The following is a 20,925-nucleotide window of genomic DNA, read 5'->3' as shown; positions in this document are numbered from 1 at the left end:
TGTGTGTGTGTGTGTGTGTGTGTGTGTGTGTGTGTGTGTGTGTGTGTGTGTGTGTGTGTTGATTTAAGACTATTGACCACAGACCTGAGCTCAAAGTGCAGGAGGCTGTGAGGTACAAACATAGTACTTGTAAAGCTCAACGAGAATATCTGCAAGTGTGTGAATGTTTGTCGCACTGAAAAAACACTTATTTAGACATTTGGTATAATGAGAGTGAAAATGACACCCAGAGCCTGAAATATAATTAAAGATATGATAGAGGCACCAATTAGTAACATGTCATTTAGAGTATGAGGTCATTCATAATACAAACACAGTGAATTCTGTAAAACAGTCAGCTCATATTACAACCATATTTGTGTTTGTTTGACACTATTTTTAATAAACAGAGTAAATGTAGGGTGGTTATATGTTCGAATAGGTATGAGGCCAATATTTGTATTTAAAATGCGTAGCTGTTGTAGTTGATTCACGTAATGTACTTGGGAGCAAAAGATGGACTACAGTAAGGAAATCCAATGTTCTTCTATGTTTATCTTAAGTTAAATGATCAATCTTTGCAAATGATCAGTGTCTTATCAATACATTAGTGCATGAATACGCACAGAAAAGATGACCAGACTCAACATCTACACAAACACAATCTAAAATTCACTGGATTTTTAACCTAACTGAATATTTGTTGTTGTCATTTGGAATGTTTTTTTCTCTAAACTGGGCCGTACTTTGAACTTGATTCAGTGAGTTATCTTCATCATCTGGCACGGTCTTTCTTCATTCTTTCTTTCCCCGTTTTTCACTATACTGAGACCAATAAATACTGAAATAGCAAAGGCTTAAAATTACATTTTAATAAGACAATTCGCAGTTACATACACTGTCATGATTAATTCTCACATGACTGCTTTTTATGTTCTGTGACAGATTTGTTGTACACATGAAGACAATCAGAAACTATGTGCCTCTATGCTATTATTGTTCATGCAGATATACACGAGCTTGTGTATGTTGATTGTTATGACTGTATTGTTGAAAGACAGGTCCTTAAGTAGACCAGTATATTTGATGAGGTTGCTCCTCACAATTACTGTTTACGTACATCTGACAAGTTACCAGAGTTAATTTAAAGCTCTAAATATAGTCCATAGAGTATAACACCGCCTCTACTACCAGTAAATAAAGGAACATTACATTTCAACACACGGGAAAGGATTTATATAAATAAGTAATGTAAAAAAAAAGAATACATAGCAGTCATATCAAAATATGCTACTAGTACAAAATAATATAAAGGGGTTAGCCCTTTATCTCTCTGAAATTACACAAATGTTTGGTTTAAAAATGAAAAAAAAAACACAAAAAAACACACACTTTGCAGTCCACATTATAAAAGCCACTGACTCTGAAACACAAACACTTTCAATTCCTTCTGTGCCATTTGTTTTATGTTGCTGAGTGTCTACTTGCTGAACACACTGGCGCCAGGAGCTTTGGCAGCACCGGGCTGGTGCAGGGCCGTCTCTGTTCCCATCTTCACGCCGCTGAACACGGACGGAGCCACTTTGCCCATACGCTCTGGACACAGAAAGAGACATAAATATTGTCAGGAAAACATATGCTTGTACCATGTGACTACTCCTCCTCAAACAGAAATTACACGTGGGTCTTTGAGGGAAGTATGTGAAAAAGAAAAGTGTCAGTTTCTGTCTCATTTCATTCAGTTTCCAGAAGTAGAATGGGAGGCAGAGCCTTCAGTTTTCAGGCTCCTCTCCTGTGGAACCAACCAGCTCCCAGTTTGTGTTCGAGGGGCAGAAACCCTCTCTAGCTTTAAGATTAGACTCAAAATGTTCCTTTTTGATAAAGCCTATAGTTAGGGCTGGCTCAGGTAGACCTGAACCAACCCTTAGTTATGCTGTTATAGGCCGAGGCTGCTGGGGGACCTCGTTACATGCTGAGCTTCTTTTCTTTCCTCCTTCTGTTTAACTGACTCATACCTCACCATCTTTTTCTCTCCCATAGTTTATTCTTATTATCTGTTGTCTCCATTCAGTTCCTTCGCTCGTGTAGTTTCTGTTCTTTCTTTTGCAGATGTCCCGTCATGGAGCTGCATGTCTCTGCTCTGTGATTGTCAGCCCCACCAACAGTTCTTCTCTTATATCTCTATGCTGTCCTTTTCTCTCTCTGCTCTCACCCCAACTGGTGGAGGCAGATGGCCGCCCACCTCTGAGCCTGGTTCTGTTGGAGGCTTCTTCCTGTTAAGAGGGAGTTTTTCTTCCCTCTGTTGGAGGTTTTTCTCCCTTAAAGAGGAGTTGTTTTCCCCCCCCTCCTAGCTTATGTGGGAATTGTTGAATTGTTGGGTTTCTCTGTATAATATTGTAAAGCCTTGCTGTAAGGACTTTAACGTGTTAAGTGCCATGAAATAACGTGTTGTGATTTGGTGCTATATAAATAAAGTTGAATTGAATTGAATTGAATGGAATTGAATTGAATCTTTCAGCAACTCTACTTCAATATTCATTCAACTGTTGGATTTCCAATGAAGATCAAACTATTTTTAGAGCAACGTAACTTATTATCGCGTTATCTCATACCGTTTCAAGGTAATTAGAATTCAGTTCAAAGCTAATAAACTCAGTTTCTAATGATGCTATTCAGACTCAGTTGTTAACGCAAATACTCCAGTTAAACAACGCAGATTCAATTTTCAGTTTCTCCTCCCTGCGTAAACACGTGGGGGGAATCCTCATCTGGCTGCTCGACGCGACATCATCGCTCTCTGCTCTCCACAGGAGGCTTCACAAACTCAAATTTGAATGTGTTTGAACAACCAACACCTCGACAGACACTATTGATCTGTTATCAGACATGTCTAACGAAAAAGCAGACTCTGTGTAGTTTAGGGGTAGCTCCGAAACTGACGCAATTTGCGCTAGTTGTCCCTGGTGGTCTAGTGGTTAGGATTCGGCGCTCTCACCGCCGCGGCCCGGGTTCGATTCCCGGTCAGGGAACATCTTTTATCTTGTACCCATACAAAAGCACTGCCACACTATAGAAATAATATAATTTAATTAATCTATAGGCCTATATATACATTTTTCCCTGATCATTTTCAACATGTATTTGTTTATTTAGCAGGATATTTAGGTCTACGGGCCAAGCAGTAATAAAACAAAAATCTCTATGGACAACAACCACATTTGTAAAGACAGGGAGGCAAAATGTCTTTACAGAGGGCAAACATCTGACATGGTATTGCGTCACTAGTCCTATGTTTCATTGTCAGAGGAAATAACATTAATAAAATAACTGACTCACCACACTCCACCATGACCTCATAGGTCTTACTTTTGACCTCGCCCTTCAGTCCCAGTTTACTGCGAGCCCCTTTCAGGTCCTCCTCCTTCATTGGCGGGCGCTTCTTCTTTTTTACCTCGCCCGGCTGGTGAAGAAAAGAAGGGTAAGTAATGAGTGTTAATGTCGCGTCTGCAGTCAAACATGGAAAAGTGTGTTACAATCATGTTATAATCAAAACAGCCTATAACATACCTGTGACATGGTTATTAAAGTTGGTGGAGTGGTTCCACAAGGTTCTTATTCTTGTAAGTGTTTGTCTTTGTCCCCCAGCAAAGCTGCCATTATATATAGTCCTGGTCCAGACCCAGTGAGTCAGTCAGACCCCCTACCACCATCGTCAGTGTGTATTATTAGGTGTGACGTGAGGGATGGTACAGCTGAAATGGGTCTTCCGTCTTTAATGAGAAGCTTACTGGCCGACAGCTGATAATGCAGAACACAACACAAGTGGCAGTCTGCCTCGGCCCTCCCCTGCTGACCCTGGCAGAGATATCCTCTTTTCAAAATGTTGGTGTGGGACCTGGCACTAAAAGGAAAATCAAGAGTGTCCACCACCCAGCAACACCTCCCTGCAGCTCCAGTGGCTGGGACTCTGCCTGCCCAGAGCAACAACTTAAGCCAGAGGGAATTCCTCTCTTGGTCTTATAAAAAGCTTTTCCAGACAGTTAACACATTAACCAAGAAAATAAGGGCTGGACTGAGAAGAGAGAGAGGAAAACTGCCCAACTGTCAGGTCGGAGGTTGAGGAGGGCCCTCAGTGTGAATCATAGGCAACCAGCTGTATTCAGGGCAAGATCTTCTATCTATTCTATGTAATGTTTTTTGTTGTTGTTTTGTTTACATGTAGCACTCATAACAGCAGCATCTGTTAAGGTGAATATAGTCCACTTTCGTAATACTTGAATTAAAGTGTTGAAGAAAGAATTCAAAATCTGGCAAACGAGCCGTCAGATAAATTATTCTGAATAATTTATTTGAATAAATCAATAAATATCATGCTATTTTCTTGGTATATTAGATTGTTTAAAATGTGTTTACATTTTGGATTCTCTGGATAACAAGGTACCTGAAACTAGTAAGCAAACAGTTAAGGCAATATAAGTTATAAAACTTGGCAAACTAACCTGAAAACGAGGTGTGAACTGCATGATGGTGGACAAACTGACTCACTGTTTTGAAATGACATACGCAAGTGACTCAGTGAGGAACCAGATCTGAATGGCTACACTCTCGTTCAAGCAATTTTCTTGCACTGTCTAAATAAAATAGATGTTTGTGCAGATGCTTTTAACGCCTTTCCAACATCAGTGTCCGAGGAAGCTGTTTTTGCTGATGAATTTGTTTTTACTCATAAGAATGTGCTTGTTTCTTCCTCTCGCCCAGACAAAGTATCAGTATCACACCCTGTAAGATCTGATCCCTCACTTGAGAAAACCGAGGGACCACCGTCGCCTCCACGTGGGGATCCAGAAGGCTTTTATTGTCATAAGAAAGGTCACTTTTTTGCTGATTGTATGACTCTTAAGCGTAAACAACAAAGACCACCTCACACACAACCAAAAAGTGCGGGTCTGGTAAAGACTGTGTCGCTATCAGGTACAAAAGCTTCTAACGGTGGAAACACTGAACCTGATTCTGGAGGGCTTTGCTTCACTAACTGGTGATCCAAAACAACAGCCGCCAGTGAAGATTGTGAGAGACACGGGAGGTTCCCGGTCAATTATTCGGGCAGGCATATTACCATCCAACTCATCATGTCACTCCGGTGCAAGTGTACAAGGTGATGGAAGGAGTTTCATACCTGCCCCTCTGCATAATATTCATGTTCAGTCCTCCCTGGTCAGCGGATCGTTCAAAGAGGCTGTTCTTCCTGCCTTACCAATTAAGGGTGTGGACTTCATTCTGAGTAACGATCTAGCTGCGGGCAAGGTTATGCCAGTTCCTGAAGTGCTTGACAGCCCTCATGCAAACTCTGAATCTGACAAAAAAGGACAAATTCCCCCTGATGTCTTTCCTGCTTGTGTGGTTACCAGAGGCCAGTCAAAGAAAAATGGTATTAAGTTGTCTGACACCATCTTCGTTACGCATCCGTTTCCTGAGGTTTCTGTGTCACAGTCCGAGAGTCACGCCTATGAATCAACCCGCTGACGTTGTGGTGTCTCCTTCCACTCCAGAGGATGTAAAACTTCCGGCCAGTAGGGAGGAGCTCGTTGCCGCACAACAGGGTGATGTCATTCTTTCAAAATTTCTTTCTTCTGTTCTTAGTCAGGAAGATGCCAAGAAAAAAGAAAATGGCCTACCTGCTTGTTGATGGCTTGTGGATGAGACGCTGGACCAGTGATGTCTCAGAGAATGTGGAGTGGAATGTGAATCATCAGGTTGTAGTTCCCACCACATATCTTCCCAGGTACTGACCTTAGCTCATCACCTGTAGTCAGGACATATGGGAGTCATGAAAACCTATAATAGAGTCCTCAAACATTTCTTTGGGCCAGGACTCAAATCTGATGTTGTTCATCCCTGTCGTACCTGCCATGTGTGTCAAGTGGCAGGAAACCCAAATGAAGTGATTCTTCCAGCTCTCCTTTGCCCCATTCTGCTGATGGGGGAGCCTTTTGAAAAAGTGATTGTTTACTGTGTGGGGCTGTTGCGAAAGACTAAAATTGGAAATCAGTATTAAGTTACCATTATTTGCTCTTCCACTAGATTCCCGGAAGCCATCCCACTACGGAACCATCTAGTTACATCTAGTCCTTATCATCCCGAGAGCACGGGGGCACTAGAACCATTTCATCACACCTTGAAATCAATATTGCGCAAACACTGCCTTGATTCTCAAAGGTTGGGATGATGGTATTCCCCTTCTGATGTTTGCGACACGCGAAGCTGTGCAAGAATCACTGGGTTTTAGTCCAGCTGAGTTGGTGTTTGGACATTAAGTTGCAGGTCCTTTGAAAATCCTGAAAGAGCATCTGATCATGTCAGAAAAACAGGTCAAAAGAACTCCAGAGTATGTTGCTAAGCTTAAAGATGGTCTTCAGCAAGCCTGCTCTTTGGCTAGGGAGGCTCTGACATCTTCTCAGGGGAAGATGAAGCAACTCTATGACCAGAAGGCGGTTGTCCACTCATTTCAGCCAGGAGACAAAGTTTTGATTCTTTTGCCTGTGCCTGGTTCCGCCCTCTCTACCAAATGTTCTGGTCCTTATGATGTACAGGAGAAACTCAGTGCTACGAACTACGTCATCCAAACCCCGGATCGTCATGTCGACATGATGAAACTGTTCCACTCCAGAGATGATCAAAATAGGTCTTCTTCAGGTCCTGAGGTGAAGACTTCCATTTCAGCTGTTGCTTCTTTTTCCAAGTGTGAGGTGTTCAGGTGATGAAGATGGGTTGTTGATGCGTAACGCCACATCACAGGAGGCAAGGTTAAGTAATTCCAATGTATTGTCCAATTTGCCTTATTACTTGTCTCATCTACCTAGTGACCAGCGTGATGATGTTGAGAAGCTCTTGTGTGAATTTCCGAGCTCGTTTAAGGATATTCCTTCCCAGACTTCTGTCACTACTCATGCCATTGTCTTGACGAGCCCTACGCCGATTAAGCAACGTGCCTATCGGGTCAGTCCGGCTAAGAGGGAAGTCATGAAAAAGGAGGTTAATTATCTTGTACAAAATGTGTTTGCAGTGCCAAGCTCCAGTTCACGGAGTTCCCCTCGTATCTTGGACACAAAATCTGATGGCAGTCGCAGGTTTTGTACTGACTTCCGTGAGGTAAATACTGTGATTGTTCCGGATGCCCATCCTTCGCCACTCATTGATGAAATTAGTCACGTAAAATACGTCGCAAAGCTTGACATGTTAAACGGGTATTGGCAAGTTCCTTTGAATCCATGTGCTTCCAAAATTTCTGCTTTTGTGACACAGTGGGTTAGTTAGGCCCAGTTTTGTTTTACTGTTTTCTTTTATTTGGCACAACCATTCTGTCGACCTGTTTTCAAACATGAATAAACTGCTTTATTTTGGCGACTACTGCATTGACTCATTTAGCTATCGGCTGTTGTGTCGTTGTCCTCCCCAGTCCCACCACTGGGGACGTTACAGTAATGTTTAAGGCAACAAGCATCACTTTGTACGTGTTGGCTATAATTAGGTCTACCTACCATTAATTGTCACATATATATCTCCTTCAACAACTTAAACTGTGGTATTAGTTGCTGTTAAGTGTCATGTTTGCTTAAAACATGACTGTTAACTGTTACAGAAGATCTAGAAAAAAACAGACGACAAATGCATGTTAGTCAGATGAGTGCATGAACAGGGAGAGTGGTCATAGAAAATAGGTGTTTGTGTGTTAACTAAAGCTGATGATCCAGGATGTAATGCTCTTTTAATAGCTTCTGAAAAATGAACATGACTCCTGATGCTAAATTATTGCCTGTGTAGTCCCTCAAGCAGCGGATCTATTTCTGGGCACACTGACTGTACATCAGGCGGCTCCAATGGCTAATACACTCCCCCTAGTGGTGAAGGGTTGACGTGACTACCTCCTAAACTCGGCCAGCCCTGATGGTCTAGTGGTTAGGATTCGGTGCTCTCAGTGGCCTGACTTTGATTCCCGGTCAGGGAACTGATTGTGTTTCATAAACTAACGTGAAATTGACACAAGTTATGAATCAGCTAATAACATAGTGTATCACATCCTTTATTTAAAAAGCATTTATAATGATAATTTTCCCCCATCACCCGTCTTTTAATCATCGAGTAGTTACTAAAAGCCCTCTTTGTCCTGGTCGAGTTGAGTTACCATAACTGCTGCAAGGTGCTGGACTTTCCCCTTTTAAAATGTCATGTATTCCTTCCCAACATGCCAAAAACGTCATAATGAACTCATCACCAGCACCATCACAGTTTATGTCACTCCATTTACTTTAAAACAGAACCAGCAGTCACACCAACTCTGCACACATGTATTCAGTACACACCAGTACATGGCATGTACGCACGCACACACACACACACGCGCACACACACACACACACACGCACACACACACACACACACACACACACACACACACACACACACACACACACACACACACACACACACACTTTCTCTCATCTGTCTGGTCCACACTCACTGTTTACAGTTTAGAGGTCAATGCATGTCACATTCTTAACATCAGAGCCTGCTGAATGCTGCTTCATGCCTGAAGATCTCGAGCTCTGATTAAAACAGTCAAAAAAAAAAAAAAACCCTCACAAATAACTAACGAAACACCTGCTGGTAATTCACTCAGGCACATTACTGGAACAAAATTAAAAAAACCAAACAAACAAAAATCTCACAAAGTACAAAAGGAAAAATGAAAGCTATGATAAATGGGAACTTGTGCAAGAAATGGTTCCCATATCTACTCTCTCTGTTGGAGTAAAGGAATTCAAAAACACTTTTGGGACAAGCATAGTACCCTTTTTGGCCCGAAAATAACAGTAAAAACTCAAAAACGTCTTCAAATAGGACAAAAGACAAGTCAGAACACATCAGTAAAACAATCACAAACAAACTGAGACTGCAGTCTTGTGTCTATAGACGACACTGGATGAGCTGAAAGTAGAAGGATGTGGTTCTTGCAGTCCTGCAGTTTTTTTCCGAGTTGAAAAGAGAAGTTAGAAGTCTCTGCTAGAAGACAAAAATGGAAGATTGCTGCAAGAGTGAATGTGCTCCCTCTGACAACATGTAACATCACATAAAAGATATACAGTAGTAAAGTGGGTAACTGTGCTGCAAAGAGTTGGAGTTGCATCAGTACAGTGATTCAAACACTGACGTAATGCTCCTCGAGTTGAGGGGTGTGCAAATGTACACACACACACACACACACACACACACACACACACACACACACACACACACACACACACACACACACACACACACACACACACACACACACACACACACACACACACACACACACACTGCAGGCTATGGTGGTCTTGTCAAAATAAGAAGACGAAAGGGGGGAAACAAAAAAGTTTGCATGGAATCTACATCAGGAATACAATCACTGCAGGGACATGTTAGGGAATCAAATGTAACCAAGTCCTATGACAGTGTCATTTGCATGATATTTGGCTGTTGGGGCCACTTACATTTGTCCAACCAACTTAATTCTGGACCATTACACTCATACACATTACCAATAAAGTCCAAACAGTATTAACCCAGTGTTATTTTTTTTCCTGTTATACTTACATTAAGGATTTAGCAGTATAATGTCTGTTGATGGTCTTTTTCCCCAGTGTCTTTAAACACAACACTCATCCCAGGAGTGCCATGTCGAAAAGCAACAGTGATCCAAAGAACCTGGTTAACTGCAATAAATATCTGCCAGCATCCCAGTTTAAACATGGTTTATGTAGCAGTCCTCCAGGAGTCAACAGTAAAGGGAAGTTACTTATGGTATATTCTTTTTGTCATCAAAGGCTGAAATCGTAATCAGGGAACGTATGTGGAGGTGTGAGGTGTAGAGCTACCAGAAGATATTCAAACGTAGCAGTAAATCTAGGCACGCAGGTCAGACGGGAATCCCCATGCGAAGCTTCTTCTTTTTTACTGCCTTCACACCGGTGAGACGTCGGACATCGTCTTCATCTGACTCATCCATTTCATCGTCTGCTGAGAAAAGGATCTAAGAAACAGGAAAGCACAGGGATGGAGGTATAACAGACCTAAAAAGCTTGGTAAGCAGGTTCATTGTTACATTATAAATAGTGCAGTCAAATATATATAAAAAAAACAAAAACTGTGCTACTTTTGGGGAAAGGAGGCGCTGGAGGGAGGACTGTCAGTTCTGCATGATTTCTGAAAGACTTTATCCTGCCTGACTTTGTTTCTTTCTACTAAAACTCTGGGACTTTCAAAGGCGTCCAAGCATTTAGTATTTCACGTGCACAAGTTGGATAACTCAATCAGACACGAGCATCACTCATCAGACCTTCTCTGCCTGGCTAATGTCCACTTCCTTCTTTCAACCGCCGTTTCTTTATGCAGGTTATCTCGGTCTGGTATTTGTAACGCTCCACAAATTTTTGTAAATAGTAAATGTATTTTAAAGACACCAACACTTTATTCGCCAAAAGTTGTCTCGCAGTCTGAGTACTCTAAGCCAAAATAACACGGATGAAACTGTCAAGGTTATTTTCTAAGATGTTAGGCTCCCTCCAGAGACAAAAAAAATACATTTCACGTGTAATATTTCTAGAAAATAAAAGCTGTTCTTTGTTATATTTATTTATTTAAAAAAATATTATCCAGTTTTGGGAAATAACCAGTGTATGTAAAAGTCTTTAATCACCATTAATTCATAATTTCCTCTGCCTAAAGAATGAACTACTTAAGAGTTTGGTGTGGAAAGGTCAAAGGTCAAGGCAACTGTGACCTCAGACTGTCCATCCCATTTTTGTTCATGTTAAATTGGCTTCAAAGCATGAACTGATTCATTTTTGGTGGGCAAGTCAAGACCTCATGTCTCTCCAGTTTTTGCAAATGCAATATCTCAACAACGGCTTGAGGGAATTTAAAAAAAATTGGCACAAATGTTTATGTTTATCTGGACAGATAAGATTTTGGTGGTCAAAGTTCAAGGTCACCGTGACCACTTTCTCTTAAGATTGCGGAGGGCAGTAATTTGATTAAAATCAAGGCATTTTAATGTAATTTGAGACCACTGTCATTACAATATTTATCTAAAAAGGCACTGCCTGCCATAAAAAGAATAATCACCAAACACTGGTGAAACAAAGCCTGTAGTAAAGCTATAGTGGTTCAGGTGCTGTGAAGAAAACATTTGGGTGTGGAACCTAAGTGATATAATGGTGGGGAAAACCCTTATAACCCCATTTTAAAAACACGTGTGATGTGATGAAATAATAAAGTTATGAAATTCTATATCCAACAGATCATAAGTCAACTTCACTGTGACATCAAAATGTTTTCTGACCATTATTCAATGCCATAACTGAGGAACAAGAAGGGGGAGATTGTGGCAGTGTTTCACATTTATAGCAGACATTGAATTGGTAACATTAATCCTGCGTGTCCACCTTGAGACTGAGGTGATTGTATATTCTACGCTACCGGGGTGAATACGCGTGTTAAAAAAAAAAAAGCACGTTTTACAATTTGTAGCTTTTTTGCAGAAGCATCTATATTTGAAGCGTTGTCTAGCGTCAATCAGCTTTGTTTGATGAACTCACTAACACATAAGGAATCCTTCAAAGTCTCTTCAAAGTCTTCACTACATATTTTGCATGAGTTCCGACAGACATGGACGTAAACTTGCTTAGCTTAGCTTGGCTTGACTGGTGGGTCGAGGCATACAACGGTGAGGCCATAATTCCATCGTTTATGAAGTAATGCTGTCCTTTCACTATGCAAGTTGGACTGAGAACAGTGAAAAAGGCTTACTAGCATGACAGTTCGTCTCTCATCATGATATAATAGTCAGATAGATCAATGTCAGCCAATGCTGCTTTTTAGTCTTAATAAAAAAAGTAAGTGAAGAAAAAGACATTCGAGCCAGCCAGGAGTCGAACCTAGAATCTTCTGATCCGTAGTCAGACGCGTTATCCATTGCGCCACTGGCCCCCATGGAAAGCAGATAACTGCTGGTATGAATACATTTGTTTCAGCACAGCACAGCTCAGTTCAGCACAGCACAGCTCAGTTCAGCGCTTCCCCCCAAAGTGCAGTGATGCGTGCTCCCTCAGAGCAACTACAGCAGGCGGGCAGTGAAACAAACCACTAAGCTGGCTTTTAGCTGCACTGCTTCGACCGTTCAGATGGTAAACTGCCTTGAAAATCCGCTCGACTTGGTTTTGTGATCTTACACCCAGGGACCAATCACAAGAAATATAACTACTGGTTTGAATAGGCCATATACCATTTTTGCTTCGATAATTTTACATAGGACACAAGTTGTCTTGCAGCAAAATAATATCTCAACATCTGTTTCTAATTGTCCAGATGTGATACTGAATTTAATATGTTTTTTTTCGAGACTTTTCAAGAGAATAAATCCACTAATAAACAAGTGGGCAAAATGACTTCAAGTCCATTTTGTGCTTCTTTTTTTAACCTCTGACCTGACATCACTGTACTTGAGTTTCTTCAACCTCTGACACAAACTAGGTTCTACGATATTTGACCTAAAAGCTGGTTGTGACCAAAATACGAGGACAAATCCACAATTTTAAGGACAAACAAAAACATGACCAAGGGGTATAATCTTGGTTTGATAACAGCAATCATTTCCTCTCTAAACACATCTAAGTAAAGCAATTCTGGATAAATGTGATCATGGACAATGTTCAATTTTTGTTTGCAATTCAAATGTATGACCAACATAGTGATGGAGATAAAACTGTGCTTTTAGTCTTGATGAATAAATAGTTGGATAAAAAAACATCAAAACACAAGCCAGGCAGTCAGACCCCCCTCGCCTCACCCTGTACTTCAAAGCCTGTGAGAAAATAAAATGATGGCCCGCAGAAAACGTCTAAATTCCTTTCCGGCGCCACTGTTTGGTTTGTCTGCTCTGGAATGCTGAAGAAACGGGGCTCTAACATGGTGTTCTGGTGGAAGGGGGCCCCGCTCTCTATGGAGAAATTAAGGGCCATTTCCTAGGTAATAAAAACACAATGATTCTTAGTTTCAGGTGATGCCATCCAAATAAACAATATTTGTGGCTCTGAAGAAGACATATTAGTTGTTCAAATACATTTTCATGATTACATGCTTATGGTATACTCATAAACATCCCTGTTGGTCTCATGGTTAGGATTCTGCGTTCTCACCGCCGTGGCCTGGGTGCAATTTCTGGTCAGAGAATTACTGTTGTCCCATTTATACCAAATATGAAATGTGGTTTTATCTGTCTACTGTCTACATTTGGAGAGAAGAGTTACGTGACCATTTAACTTGTGGGTTAACTGCATTAACATGGTTTCTCTTAGCCAGGACAGATATCCAGATACAGATTCCTAGTTAGTATAATATGTAAATGCATGTAAATTAAGTTTGTCCATAAGAGAGTGCCAATTAGTGTTGACAAGGAGCAGCTTATGCCATACTGAGACAACCCAGAGTGTTAGAAGGAGGACTGTTGGATTATAAAAGAAACAGGGCAGGCCGAGTGCGGCCTCTGTACCGCACGACGCTGGGCATTCACTTTAAACCGTCTCCTTCGGTGTTAACTGCACTGAGACTTACCTCCGACTCTGAGTCATCGTGGGAAAGAGCTCGTCTGTAGCGCACCTTGCTGTTTCCCCGTGAATCCTCTTCTCTCTCCTCCAGCTTTGCTTTTGTCCTGTGCTTCTTCATCAGGAAATTATCTACCACCCAGAACATGAGGGCCTAAACAAAACATAGAAGACACTTGTGACTGAAGTTACCCGGGTGGAATTAACTTCAGGGATTTTACAGCATTCATCAAAGGTGGGAAGATTTACGTTATATTTGACAATGGCAATGGTACGAACAAACAGGAATGATATAGGCAATCAGTGACAGGATCTCATTAGACATGTGCAGTATTGTTTGTGCAGGAAATGTAAAATCAGGCGGGAAAGAAAAACACATTGTGACATCAGACTTACATTGATGAAGAACGGAACGATTAGCATGACGATGGCCAGTTCCAGGTCAGGATTCTCTATGGGGTTGAGGAGAGCCAACTGTGACACCGACAAACACATACAACAAACATACAGACAATGATTAATCTGCTGACAACATAAAAAAAATGATGAAGAAACGTGCATAATTACAGTGATAATATTTCAGCCTCAAATTTATTTTTGGCATTTTCTTTATTTTCAATCAGCAAACAATGCGAGCTACATACATATGCAGTTGGGCCATTTGTCTTTCTTTAAAAAAAAAATCTAAGTTGATGAAAAATTCCTGCATAAGCATTGTGCTGCTGCGCCACCTATCCATCCCTCATCCACCCATCCATCCATCCACCCATCCATTGTTGCTTTTCAGCATGTTTTGAGTCTACCGGGGGTCTCCGACCAATTGGAGGTGCCTGGAAATCCTCCATTAGATGTTGCCCAGGATCTCTAAGGGTGAGCCTGGCCACCGTTTGGAGAAAACACATTTCAGCTGCTTTTATCTGGAATATCATTCTTCATTCCCAAAGGCGCAAGTCCTTAGGTGATGGTTGAAATGTGGATGTTCTGATGAATTGAAAGTTTTGCCATTCGGCCCAAGTCCTTCTTCACCAAAATAGCCGGGCACAATGCTTGCTTTTCTGCTGACACAGCACCTTATCTGCCCTGCAACCAAGCTTTCAGCACACCCTACACTAATGAATATCCCTGTTTTTGACACCAACTTCAGCTCTTTTCCCATTACAGATTGCCAAGTATTGGCACACCCCAGCCTCCGGCCCGGCTTGGCACCCAGCTCCATGTCATTTATTTGCCTTGTTCCAGGCCAGTCCCTATTAGTCAAGGCCTGGTCACCGAAATGCTTGCCAGCATGCTCCCCTCCCAGGTCTGGCTCAAGAAGGACGCCCTGGTCTACCAAATCCAGGCAAGGTGACAGTGTCGTGAATCGCTGTTTGTCGGGCCTCTCCTCTGGGAACAAATGGCCTTGGGAGACCGTACGAGGGGATGTTGCTCCTGACAACACAGTTCCCATAATCGCTGAGACTCACAAACCTCCAGCACATTAAGGTGGCGAATCGTCATGGGGCATATTGTCATGCTCAAAATAACTACTGCGATATTTCATTTACAGGTCAGAGTACTTTTCTCGTACTCTTTTGTCAACCCACTTCCTCTACTGAAGGCAAGTTGTGACTCTTCAACCACTGTCCTCTGTCAGATGCTAGAAATTCCAGAGAACATGTCTCCACAGTATTAATAACTTTTCCCTGGTGGTCTAGTGGTTAGGATTCGGCGCTCTCACCGCCGCGGCCCGGGTTCGATTCCCGGTCAGGGAACTGATTTTTTTTTCATAAACTAACACAAAATTGACAAGTTATGAATCAGCTAATAACATAGCGTAGCAGGTCCTTTATATTTACTTTTAAATTTCTCTTTCAATAGATAACACAGTCAAGTGGTATTGACTTGATTGGATGCAGTTTTACACGTACATATGAGCTAAATTAATGGGAAACAAATCAGGGGTTCATCTCAGGAGTAATTAGTTTGTTGGTTTGCTAATTTTGTCCAAAATTCTGGCTCGCTGGTCACACAAAAATGGGTCGAAAAGACATATTTTTAGACACTACAGCACATTTACAACAGGGATTCCATTGACTCTATTGAACATACCATAAGGACTTGGTACTCTCACCGCTGCTCGGCTATTACAGGTGACAGAATTTCTACATCTTTTAAGTATGTTATTCTTTAAAATAGTTCAGACTTTAAAACCTGCCCTGCTACGTGTAGATATTCTTCATCTCTTTGAGTCTGTAAGTGTGCTGTATTGCACACAGCATAGACATTTTTATAAATACATACACACACACTGACAAAGAACTCTGTAGGAAATCCAAGAGAATCCTCCGCAACATTTAGGGAAGCACTCCTTGCATTTAGTTGAACTAAAACGGCCTCAATACTCTTTAACGAGCAGACACTAGATCCTCCAAATATACTGAAGGGAAGCGAGAGAGGTGAAGAGAGTTAACATAGCAACATGGTGAGCAACAGGTAGGACTGCTCCATGTGAACGTAGTGTTAGGCCATATGTACAGTCTACGTGTTGCTGATGTGTTAGGTTAAATGAAGGTTGCTTTTACTAGAATTCTCCACCTTCCAGGGTCAATAAAATCTGTAGAGAGTGCATTTACTAGTATTCATCTCAATTTGAATAACACAATAATGAAATCAATAGGCACTAATTTCACATGCTACCTTTTCAAACCATTACTCTGTTTTCTGACCTTCTTCCACTGGGGGATGAGGAGGACAAGCATGATAAGGACTTTCTCAAACATCATGATGAGGATGTAGAGGATACACTGGCCCAACCATGCTGTGCACTGCACTGGCTCTCCTAGAAACACAAAGATGAGAGACACATAACAGATTGCTGTCAAAAAAAAAACCTTCTTGCGTATTAGGTATACGTGTAGAACAAAATGTCATTAAATTTCACTGCTTCAGTGATATATAAACTGTTTAAAGAACAAAAGAAAGCCTGACACTGCAGCATTGCAGTGCTGAGGGCAACTACTGCCCTCCACTGGACATGTCAGATATTTTAGGAATTTGCCAGCGCTCTCACACATGGTCCTCACCGTATTCTCCAAAACGCAGAGAGTCCCACTGCCTCCATTCTACAATAGCGCTGACTGCTCTTACCCCTGCATAGATCAGCAACATGCCCAGAGAAGCATCTAACAAGAAATTGATGAGGTATCTGGGGGGGGGGAAAAAAGAGAATATTATGGGAATCTGCCATTACGGTTTTCTGACCGGACACTCCGGGGGTTAGGTTTCCAGACTTGTGCTGTGTGCCTAATGGCATACTTAGGCGCTAACACTGTTTCAAGGGCATAAATGTGTTTACACAGACAAGCATGGAAATATGCAGCACCCTACAAGCACCTGGATTGTGTTCTCAAAACAGTCCAATAATTGAGTGTCAAATGCTGGACACTTTCCACACTTAATGGTCGACATTTTGGCTATATAGCGGAAAGGAAGGGACCAACAGTGTAATGCATTTCAAATTAAGGTTTCTGAGAAAGCTGCAACTGTTGCAGAACTCCCTCAAAAGGGTTTATGTTTCACTAAGTTCCACTTTACTGCTGTTGGACAGAGGCCACCAGTATGTTTTTTTGTGTGTTAGACAGAGGGCACGAAAAACACATTGATTTTTGGGTAAAATAATTAAAGCCAGTAGATATGGTGGCGGACGGTGCATTCACAAGTTATTGTTATTTCCGGTAAGTGCAGAACATCAGTGAGCGATTTGAGAACGAGCGATTTTGAACACTACTCTGTCAAAATTCAAGTACTACACAAGTAAGAGTCATAACATGTTAGAGTAAGATTCTTTTTTGTGTACTAAGGGAAGTATGCCATTTGAAACAAAGCATTGATGTCAACCTGGCTAAATATTTTCATAATTTTAACACGGTCTTGGTGATGTGTTGGTAGAATGAAGAACAAGGAAGTTTTGAGGAGAATTGTCAAATACTCACAGTGAGCAGGGATCCTCTTCTGTGAGGTCCGACAAGTAGACATTAGCAAAGTGGATGAACAGCATCCCAATTGCTTGTTTTGAGGTGTCCAGGAACCTGCGGAAACAGTGAAGTTGCTTTCAATCGACTCCAGAGAGTTAAATGTGATGCTTTTGCATCACATGCATTTTATAAATGAACTTTAGCTGATTTAGCTGCCTTACCAGATCTTCCAGGGTCTCCTCTCATGCTTGGGCTCCCTAAACCGTTTTACTGTGAAGGAAACAGAGATGATGTGATTTTTTACAGCAGATCACATACATCTCATACAAATGCATAGGTGCACAGAAACAATCCAAAATAATCTGTTTCATTAAATCAAGGAACAACCCTCCTGTGAACAAACATCCAATCAGCATTTTATTGCTAGGTCATTTGTTTAGTCCAACTAATATTCTTACCTTATACAGACAAGCTTATGATTTGAAAATTGGAGTTGACATCACCCTTTCGAGCAGTCACTACCACTCCAATTGGTTCACAAGTGAGACATCAAACACTTTCCAATCAAGCTAACAGGAAACTATGAGCTGTGAGTCAAAGGGAGACAGATTGTATGGCACAGGCTAAATCTATGTGTGCAAAGTCTGTTGCTCCAAAAAATGGAATAAGCAAGGACATAATATTGTTGGTCACAGAAGAACTAGTTATCCATAACATAAATTAAAACCTGACCTAATATCAAATGCAGCACCTGTGAGATTATTAATCTGATAACCTTATTTTCAGCTCACCTCTAAATTACTAGGAAACTAGAAAATATTTCTTTGAAGAAGTTCAAAAGGGAGACTTGGACCGGGCCCTAACCCCTTACTCTGGAAATCAAAATCACACAGCTCGTCTGGCCAAATTAAACATATTAGTAATAAAGTTGAACAACACTTCCCAGCTGACAAACACTACAAGTACTGTTTGTATCAATGCAAATTCTGCTTTGTAGCGTTAGTTTGCTTTTCAGAAGTCCTCACTCTAATCAGTCTGCGTGTAAAACAGTCTGAGGGGTTTTAGGCTCGAACACAGAAAAATGTCCAACACAAATGAAGCTCTTACTATTCTTCACAATAGCGGCTTGTTTTCTGTGACACCTCCACCACCCTCTTCTTTTAATGCTGGTGAAACTGACTTTGGTGCTATATAAATTGTTAATAACTGTGATAGGTCAGCTGGACATCAAACAATTCCCCTTTAAAAACTTGCACGTTTTTGTAGCATTGCCCAAACATTTACTGAGGGCTTGTGGCGATTTTCATGCAGGAAAGTTACATATTGCAAGTTGTGACCTCAGTCCCTGCTCTGAATCGAAGAGTGAGTTCAGACGAATCACACCCTGCCTGCAGCTGGGTGTGATGTGAACAGCAGGCGGAGGTCTCGGCCTACTCCTTCTGCACAGAGCGCTGCCTTGTGCAAAAAACAAAAACCTGTAAAATGCTGAGCATTCCTGCTGCTGGGACACACAAAACTAAGGCCTCTCTCATTAGGTCACACAACTGTCATTGCTGTGCCACACACTGAATGACTCAAACCCCGGATAACTCCTACGGAATAATTTTTTTCTTTACCAAGTTTTCAAGTCAATCTAAATGTACGTTTGGCTGTTTAATTTAGATTAGATTATACTTTATTAATCCCACAGTGGGGACATTTAAAAATGTAAATCCATTTTAGCCAGAGAAGGAAAAACACCTCAGCAATCTGTACACAGGGACAAATAAAACAGGAACGGTCTTCGTTAACAAGTCAAAAAGCAGTTTGTACAATGTAAGTTTTTTGAAAATAATTCCTGCTAATTTCCTCAAAACACTTGGTAAAATAAAATGATAATGGCCTTAATTGTGAAACAACAGCAGGGTATATTGAGTAACCACTTGAGGTAGTGCGGCTTACTTAGAAAAGGCTATTCTAAACTAGAGGAAGTTGTCTGTCTATAATCGATTAATCAAGTGGTTCTCATTACAATTTGAGTTGACTTCCAATGCACATGATCAAAGTTGACATTTATTTCCCATGCCATTGCTCCGTTAAATGGCAGCTGAACAAAGCTGTCTGTGAAGACCATATCAGTTTCCTATGAGGGCAGTTCGTGATGCAGAAGAACACATATCATGTAGCAGAGGTCAAATGTACCAGGAAATGTAGAAAGGAAGTAACTCTAATTACAGTCACTGAACAAGTGAAGTCATTTTGTATCGTAAAGCATTGAAATGAAAACCCTTTTCATTTACTTTTACAAGTATATTAAATATGTGTTAATGCCTGCTCTCAAGTCGGACGTGCCCCCCCCCTCTCCTCCAGCCGAGATCAATAACGCTATTGATTAATCGACTGCTGCTACCGGACAATGCCCGGTTACACCAGCAGCCGGTGTCTGACACATAGCACACCTTCGGCCGTACTCACACATTAACGTGCTGAAAGCCATCACAGCGAGAAGACCTTGCAGGAAAATCCCAAACGAGTCCATTAAGGCGCCATTCTCGCACCCCCGGTTATCGGTGCCCGGTGTCGGGCTGGAGGACGCTGACGTGTTAGAAAAAGACACCGCGGGCAGCCCCGCCGCTCCCGGACCTGCCAGTGCCACCTCCCCGAGCTGGGACAGCATGCCGACACCTCTCACCGCAGCCGTGGGACAGAAAGAGTTGGACGTGACAAATGAATCCAGCCGAGAACGGGAGCTTCTCGCGGACCCAGCTCGCTCCGGTAGTCGTCGGTCAGCTAATCGACACGTTAAGCAGGACAGTCCTCGGTGAAAGATGGTGGCATCGTCTCCCTCGAAAGCTCGCACTCATTCTCCTGCTTCAGACATCCGCACAGCCGCAGCTGCTTTCGGCATGAGACGAGAAAAACCGCCCGGCGGCTGGAAGTCGGAAGACTTTATAACCGAGAGCTGCAACATGAAACAACCAAAGCTGGTGTTGAGGGTCCGTGAACAATATGTCCTGCCAGCTAACAGGAGGAACCAACCCAACGGATCTTAAATGGGTTATACGGTGCAGCTCAACGGGTCTGAAGTATATTTTTTCCCCGACAGACAAACGTCCAGTCGGAGGAGGTCCAGCGGCTGAGGTGCTGCTATCATTGCCTCCCTTGCTAGCCTCCAAGCGAACTACTCTTTTTTACCCATTAAGCTAAAACCGGACCAATAGTTCTCCTCAGACGTGCCCCGTTCACTGGTGACACTAAATAAACAAATTAATAATAATAATAATAAAAAAGGTTCCTCTGCGTTAAAAAAAAATACAAATAATTGCAGGTCACGGCTCGCGTAGATCCAGCTGCTTCCCTGTGCCCACTCA

General features: G+C 41.8%; 1 protein-coding gene and 3 non-coding genes across 5 annotated transcripts; 2 read left to right on the top strand and 2 right to left on the bottom strand.

The window, feature by feature from the left end:
• Positions 1-831: 831 nt before the first annotated feature.
• Positions 832-20,912, bottom strand: LOC138629385 (store-operated calcium entry regulator STIMATE-like). Of its 2 annotated transcripts, XM_069713047.1 has the most exons (10): positions 20,030-20,912; positions 17,797-17,845; positions 17,594-17,689; positions 16,685-16,806; positions 16,328-16,440; positions 14,019-14,096; positions 13,633-13,776; positions 9,944-10,051; positions 3,316-3,439; positions 832-1,575 (listed from the first exon to the last, which is right to left on the bottom strand). In XM_069713047.1, the coding sequence occupies exons 1-10, from the start codon at positions 20,229-20,231 to the stop codon at positions 1,460-1,462; spliced, it is 1,152 nt and encodes a 383-aa protein (XP_069569148.1). In that variant the 5' UTR covers positions 20,232-20,912; the 3' UTR covers positions 832-1,459. The 2 variants fall into 2 exon arrangements, with proteins under 2 accessions (XP_069569148.1, XP_069569139.1); XM_069713038.1 differs by lacking the exons at positions 9,944-10,051; positions 13,633-13,776; positions 14,019-14,096; ... (3 more) ...; positions 17,797-17,845; positions 20,030-20,912 and adding an exon at positions 3,547-3,655.
• trnae-cuc (transfer RNA glutamic acid (anticodon CUC)) lies at positions 2,937-3,008 on the top strand. The gene has a single exon. It is a non-coding gene; the product is annotated as a tRNA-Glu (tRNA).
• On the bottom strand, positions 11,937-12,009 carry trnar-acg (transfer RNA arginine (anticodon ACG)). The gene has a single exon. It is a non-coding gene; the product is annotated as a tRNA-Arg (tRNA).
• trnae-cuc (transfer RNA glutamic acid (anticodon CUC)) lies at positions 15,302-15,373 on the top strand. The gene has a single exon. It is a non-coding gene; the product is annotated as a tRNA-Glu (tRNA).
• Positions 20,913-20,925: the final 13 nt, after the last annotated feature.

Source organism: Brachyistius frenatus, unplaced genomic scaffold (assembly GCF_029030835.1).
Source record: "Brachyistius frenatus isolate BFR_SWC_R1_liver_20210118 unplaced genomic scaffold, ASM2903083v1 Contig_4, whole genome shotgun sequence".
Classification (NCBI taxonomy): domain Eukaryota; kingdom Metazoa; phylum Chordata; class Actinopteri; family Embiotocidae; genus Brachyistius; species Brachyistius frenatus.
The sequence above is the reverse complement of the archived record's forward strand: the minus strand, read 5'-3'. Positions and strand labels throughout refer to the sequence as shown.